The 6,994-nt window shown below is 43.2% G+C and overlaps 1 protein-coding gene across 4 annotated transcripts in view; it reads left to right on the forward strand.

Moving 5' to 3' along the window:
- LOC108922545 (cytohesin-1-like) overlaps window positions 1-4,914 on the forward strand; it is a 55,588-nt gene extending 50,674 nt beyond the window's left edge. For 3 of the 4 annotated variants that reach the window (XM_018732737.2, XM_018732738.2, XM_029250066.1), the window contains exons 10-13: window positions 2,198-2,276; window positions 2,901-2,969; window positions 3,061-3,215; window positions 4,372-4,914. In XM_018732737.2, coding sequence (XP_018588253.1) covers window positions 2,198-2,276; window positions 2,901-2,969; window positions 3,061-3,215; window positions 4,372-4,450 — 382 coding nt within the window. In that variant the 3' untranslated portion in view covers window positions 4,451-4,914. The remainder of the gene's footprint in view (window positions 1-2,197; window positions 2,277-2,900; window positions 2,970-3,060; window positions 3,216-4,371) is intronic. The other variant, XM_018732736.2, reaches the window with a different exon arrangement.
- The last annotated feature ends 2,080 nt before the right edge of the window (window positions 4,915-6,994 follow it).

The raw sequence follows: 6,994 nt of genomic DNA on the forward strand, positions 1-6,994 counted from the left end.
AATGTGTGAACACAATTTTTGGAGTTATTTTTCTCTTGCCATGGATCTGCTCTCCCCTGGCAACACCTTGTTTCCCTAAGCTTTTTTTCACCAATTGGATGAATTTAAGGTCAGTTCTCTGCCATGTGCTCTTTCATTGGAAGAAAAGGGGAATACTGCATCTGAACCAATGTGGCCCAAGCTCTGCTCCTCTTTGTGCTATTAGGGAACGTAGAAAGTGGCTGTGTAGTGTAGTGTGGTGCTGGACTTCAGTGGAATGGGGGTGGGTTCTCTTGCACATGTGCAGTCGAGTCCTCCTGTGACTCAGTGCACCCTCGGTGCAGGACCTGCGTTTGTTTACTTCCAGGTCAGTTAGTTTACACTTATGTCCCCGTTTCCTCAATTGCAGTTCACGCTGATTGATGTTGGACTTGGAAAATAATTTTTAAACCACCTTTGTCCACACCAGTTTTACTGTGGTTTATGCTGTCTGAGGTTTGCTTTGGTACGTGCATTTCCACGTAGCATTAAATTTTTTTCTTTTTTTTTTTTTTCTTTTAAAAAAAAAAAAAAAAAAAATTCCAGTTTTTCTGAAATTTTGCCAGACTTTAACATTCATAATGTAGTAGACAATACATTCCAGTTCTCCACTCTTTAGTAGCTGTTACCACTTATTTTGTTTGGGATACTGAGTCAGTTGTTGACTTGTAGAAAAAGCAGAACATTCATATCTGAGATACTGTGGTTAAGTGGTTGTCTAGTGTCAGCAAAAGCCCCCCCTATACCCTCTTCTTGGCCGTGTTGTTTTTACACAATGTATTGTAACGTGACTTAACGGCACAACTGACAGCAAGGGGCTGTTCTTGGGTGTCCTGGGATTTCTGGGCCCCCCAGTCTGTTTGCAGCTCCAGCCCCATGTTCCTCCACTCCTGTCCAGCACCAGTGCCTCAGTCACAGAAATGTCACGCTGAAAATTTCTGTGGAGGCTTCCTGCTTGTCCTCCTGGCTGGCTGATGCTGAAGGAATCATCGACAAGGGCCTCTGGTCACTGCCTGGCCCATGACTGTAATAAGATTTCATGCCATCTCTCCACCCTGCGTGTCATTAGTCTATTGCGGTGTCCCACCCCTGGCTTAGAAACATCCAAAGATTTGATGTGGATTGTCTTAAAAAAAAAAATTCTGAAAATGACTTGTCCCTGCTATGTGTTAGATGTGACCGTAGATCCTGTTGTACTCATCTAGTGCTTTTCTGATGCTACTTTGTAGTGGTGGTGACCAGTGCTAATGTCAACTGGCGATACGCTAACTGCATGATGGCGGAGTGTTCTGGAACTCATAATATTCTCTGGTGATGTTAGTATTTTGTCTGATTGACACATAATGGCAAGGGTCTGTACTTGTGTGCTTTGTTAGGGAGGGGCTCTGCCTTGTTCTTTTCATCATTTCTTTCTTGAGCTGTTGTCTTTGTCCAAGACAGCTTACAGGTTCATACAGGGCAAAAAAAAGTGCTTGGGAGGTTGCAGTATAAGCCACCCAATGACTGTCCAGGGTGTGATATTTTGTTGAAAGAATAACTAATTACCCTTGCACAAAAGCAAGAACCAGGGTGCGATATTGTTTACATAAGGCAATAATCCCAGTCACCCATGCGCTCTGCTGTTTAAACATGAAGAATCAGTGTGAGTCCTTAGCTCAGGCATCCTTGAGCCCAATATAATTTTTTCTGGACAGGTCTATCTCAATCTCAAAAGCTCAGGTAACTATTTGTGCTCACGTAAGAGGAGAGCATGGCTTGTAGTGCTGAAACCTGTTGATGTTTTTGATCTTTTCTGTGACATCCGTTACAGATAGGATGGGCTGTGTCATTCATCAACAATAGTTAGATTTCCAAAGTTCCTCGTTTTCATCAGTCCAATTTTTTTCCTCCTCCCCCTGCCTCCCGTCACCCAGAATTCCTCATCTGTAAAACCTTGACAGTGATGTACAGGTACTTCTGCATGCATAGTGGTCCACAGGAGAAACATGTGGTGAATGGGGTGGGGGACAGAACGTGCGGACATCTGCTAGGGGAGTTCATATCTCATCCTGCTACAGGACAGGTGCTGCATTTTCTGTTGGTCTGTCTGTCTCTTGCCTGCCTCCTGCTGTGTGCCCTGATTCTTCAGCCACCCATCCTGAGCCTTGAACACCCCCACTGATCTCAGTTCTCGCCTCCCAGGTGGCCGCGTGAAAACGTGGAAAAGAAGATGGTTCATCCTGACAGACAACTGCCTCTATTACTTCGAGTACACCACGGTGAGTACTTGAGAGGAGAGCTGCTTCTGAGTGGTGTTGCACAGCTATCTGCTTTCGAAGAGGAGAGCAGATGGTGGCCAAAAGTTTTGTATTCTTACATCCCTGCTTACTTCAGGATATTAGATTAATCTGTAGACAAGTAAAAATTTTGGAAATGAGCTACCATGTGAATTGCTTTAGTGGTGTAACAAGTCTGCTGTGAGGAACGAAAGCTTAGGACACTGTGTCTATAGCCCATGCTGTCATTTGAAAATGATGCATACACTATCTTTGGGAGGGTGGTATATTTATTGGTGAGCTTTCTAACAGACTCTGGCCTTTGTTTGCGCAAACCTACAGCATTCCCATAATATACACAACAGGCATGTTGGTGCTCCTGCTTCAATCTCCTGGTCCTTATTGGGAGCCATTTAAGATGTAGCCCACTGTTGCTAGGCCATAACTGATATCTTTAGTCACCTTAGGTACAGGGTCAGAGGTGTAATAATAATCATAATATCAATACTAAGTGGTCCAGCTCAGCTGCACACTAATTGAACTGTGAACCAAAGTCTGAGAATGTCAGAGCTGGCAGAGAAAGTATGTAAATGTGTGGAACTTCTGGATATTCCTTCCATTTGACAGGACAAGGAGCCCAGAGGAATCATTCCGCTGGAGAATCTCAGTATTCGGGAGGTGGAGGACAAGAAGCCTGTAAGATACAATCTCTATGATTTTTATGTGAAGCTGTTTTCATAAGCACTATATACCCCCAGTATGTCTAACAGTGGTGTGTATGCCACAGAACTGCTTCGAGCTCTTCATCCCAGACAACAAAGATCAAGTGATCAAGGCCTGTAAAACCGAGGCTGATGGACGTGTGGTAGAGGGCAATCACACCTTCTACCGCATCTCTGCCCCAACTGCGGAAGAGAAGGATGAATGGATCAACAGCATTAAGTGAGTATTGACTTTCTGTGTGTATGAATGGTGCATGTGCCTGTGGAGGTGCATGCAAACGTGTGTGGATGAAGAATATTTAACGTAAATTACTCTAATGAAGGTGCATGACCGTAGGTGAGATACTAGGGCTGCAGGTTTGGGTGAAGTTTCAGGCATTACTTTGGAAGCTGAAGGTTCTTTGTCTCAATCCTGTTCTTATTTAAGAACATGGCATTATGCACATATAAATAATGTACAAACCTTTCATTGTAACCTCTTTTGGACAAAGATGTAAGGTAAATGCTAATTTACTCTGTGAAAATGCTGTATAAAAATAAATTGCATTTAGATGCTAACAGATGGTGTGATTGTAACTGTTGCGAGAGAAAATGGTTTTAAAATGATTGGTTTTGACATTTATTTTAATGCTGGAAGTTTTTCAGCAGTTCTGAGGGAAAGAGGAAGTTAGTTATGCAAAGTCATGGCCGAGACTGAGAGTCAATGGACTTTAGAGTTAAGACCTCATGCAAGGAGGCAAGAGGATGGTGGAGGAGAAGCACAGTGCTTTTGCTGAAGTGTAGGATGTAGATGACCAGGTCCTGAAGGTGCTGGAGTACAGATACCTTGACCTGTCAACACGTTCCCACATATCTCCCCTCCTTGTCCTGCTCCATTGGCTTCATGTCACTTCCTATCAAACACAGGTCATGAGCAGCATTCTTGAGTCTTGATTGCAGATGCCAGAACCAGACAAATAGGATGTGCAGTTGTCCAGGCAGGACAACACTATTGTGGACCAGGGATTATGTGGTATATGCTGTGAGATATGAGGCAGTCCTGCAGATGATGCACAAGAGGTATCTGCAGGAATGGGTTGCGATGGCTTCAGTGTGTCAGGAGAGACACTTGTGTATGAAATGAGAGCCATCAAAATGGACATGTAGGAACGATGGAGGTTATATAAGTATTGTACCAGCTGAGTTTTAGTTGAGGGTCGGTCATCCAGGTCACATAGCGATGGTGTTTAAGGGCTCAGACGAGTACACACTACCATCCCTGCTGGAGCATTTTGGAGGAAAGGTGCACAATGATAGAGGTGATGAATAGAGTAATACTATGAAACTGTCACTTTATTTTTGAGCTAAGCAGTGAAAATAAATTCTTATTTTGACAGGGCTGCCATCAGCAGAGACCCCTTCTATGAAATGTTAGCTGCCCGCAAGAAGAAGGTCTCCTCCATGAAGAGGCACTAGACTGGACCCTGCACTTGACCGATCTGAGCTGAGTGTATCTCTCCTGGATTGAAGCACTGGAAGAAGATTAGCGCAGCGCGGGTGCTGCGGCCTCACTGGGAGGCCTTCTCTCCCCCGCCCCCTTCTCTTGTGCCTCTCACATTGGACTCACCTGCCTCTCTGCTCTGTCCTGGACATCCCTGGTGGGTCCTGTGCCCCTCTGCACCCTCAGTGCACAAAGGAGCTTAATCCAAAAGAGTGACATTACTCAGTTGATCAAACCAAATAAGTATGGTCTCTAGCACGCGCGCACACACGTTTCTATGAACTCAGCAGGTCTGATGAAATGTGACAAACTGCACCAGAACTGACAAACGGAACCAAGCGCATATATTTCATTGGTTATAGATACACAGGGAATATGCATTTATTTTTACAGCAAACACTGTATATGGTTTTTTGGTTGGTTAGATTGGTTTAGAAAATGTTTTGTTATGAGGCCCTAAGGGTCAGCATAACCTGCTGATATCTTCTCGTTTGAGAACAATATGCAGAGATGTAGGTTTTTTTTTTTTTTTTTTTTTTTTTTTTCTTCTCTCTCTCCCTTCTTGCTCCTCCCCCTCACCACACTTGCTCAGAGGAGATTTTCCTTGACTGATGGGTTTGTGAAGATATTCCTGTCAGTACTTTGTCTGGAGTCTGGGATGTGGCTGAGGTTCCTCCATCAATGCCAGATACACACCGACAGGGGTCACTTTAGCTGGTCTGGTATCTGGACTCTGCCAACTACACAGAAGTGATAAGACTCAGCTGGAGGTCCTTCCAGTTCTTCTGGGTTTAGATGGAGTCCTGTAATTATTGTTCCTACCTGTGCCCCTGCATCCACAGCTGATCAGAAATGTGAATGGAAACAGGCGAGCTAAGTCCTCTCTTGTGACTTTAGCTGACAAGGCATCAAACGAACAGCTTGGCGTCACTCTGCTGGCATCTCGGCTCAGAATAACCTGCCTTTTAATGCCTCACCAATCACATGTACGATCGCATGTCGAACACAGTGCAGGGATTTCAGTTTGAGCCTGTCTTCTGTGGGCAGCGCAAGTTTTGTTTTGGAATTTTTGTATGCTATGCTGTTCCACGCAGTGAAAGTACAAATTGGCGTTGGATGATTCTCCGAACTTACATTTTATATTTTCTGGTTACTTTTCAATGTTGTAGTGTTCAGAAAAACTGCAGCTTTGCTTGTACAGAAAACAATTTGTTTGCATTTTTGTTCTGAGAAACATTTTTTGTTTTCTACATTTCAGAGCACTGATCGATTTACATTTTTCCTCCTTAATTTTAAGACTGACAGTATTTGTCTATTTATCAATTGTATATACTTTGAATGTAGAGCTTTCTGACTTTTATATTGTTTTTTCATTTACTTGCAAGGGTTTTTCCTGTCTTTTTGATTTTGTTTCAGAATTCTTATTACCATGTATGTTAGGACTTTAAGTGAAATAAAATTCATAAACTTCACATGTTTTTCAACTGAATTAGTTGGTACTTTTCTCAGTATGTTAACCAAGAAATGGTTTCTGGAAGAGAAAAGGAAAATGACTCGTTCTCCATAAAGAGGTTTCAGTATCAGCCCTCTTCAGATGCATAGCCTGATTCTGAAGTGGAGGTGAAAAGTGTGTGGTATTACATTATAGTCCAAATGTGTTCTACAAACACCACATGCACAGCAGGGACAGAGGGAGCTTGGCTCCTATTCAGTCATTTCTGTTCAGCCTCTTTTCCACCATGGCTGAGCCGAAGCACTTTGTGTAAGATGTGGCAACATTACACACTGCTTGTAACATTTAAAAGAATGTGGAGAAGATGAGTCACTAAAGATGAGAAATGTCACTGAAGCACTAAGGAAACCACCCCTTCCAATTAGGAAAACTCCAACTGAAGTAAGGAGGTAGTTTTTAAAATAAACTAGACCTTAAGCCACCTGCACTATTCCTGTGTGCTGCTTTTATTTTCTTTTTTTGCTCCCTGCGTGAGAAAGCCAGTGAGCCTCTGACACTACACTAAACAGCCAATAATTGATCCATCCATACACCAGAGCAGTGTAACAGTTTCATTAGTGTCAGCTCACCTGAAACACATCTTGGGAAAGTGTAAACTCCACACAGTAAATAGAAGGTAAGAAACCATGTGGGGAGTGCAAACTTGGATGGAATAGTTCCAATAACTTGGAGCACATCAGGCCTTTCCTTTGGGGTACGATGCCCGCAAGCACTAGTTCTCAGCTAGTGAAACGGACATGAAAACTTTCACCTGAAATGGTAAAAAGATGAGTAAATACCAAAAAAGGACCATTTTTGCCATAGTGATGGACTCTGTGACATTGAGTTGTTCCAGCTGCACCCTAGGCAGTAGAGGAGGGTCGCACTAAAGCTGTACACCAACTCTGAGCAGTAGACGCTGAGGTTACGCACCGGGTGCAAGGCTGTCACTGGCATTTTGAGGATGCTTATTCTCAGTTTATGAGCTAAATTCATAAAAAGCAAGGCCTAATTTTGCACATTTATA

Source organism: Scleropages formosus, chromosome 3 (assembly GCF_900964775.1).
Source record: "Scleropages formosus chromosome 3, fSclFor1.1, whole genome shotgun sequence".
Lineage (NCBI taxonomy): Eukaryota > Metazoa > Chordata > Actinopteri > Osteoglossiformes > Osteoglossidae > Scleropages > Scleropages formosus.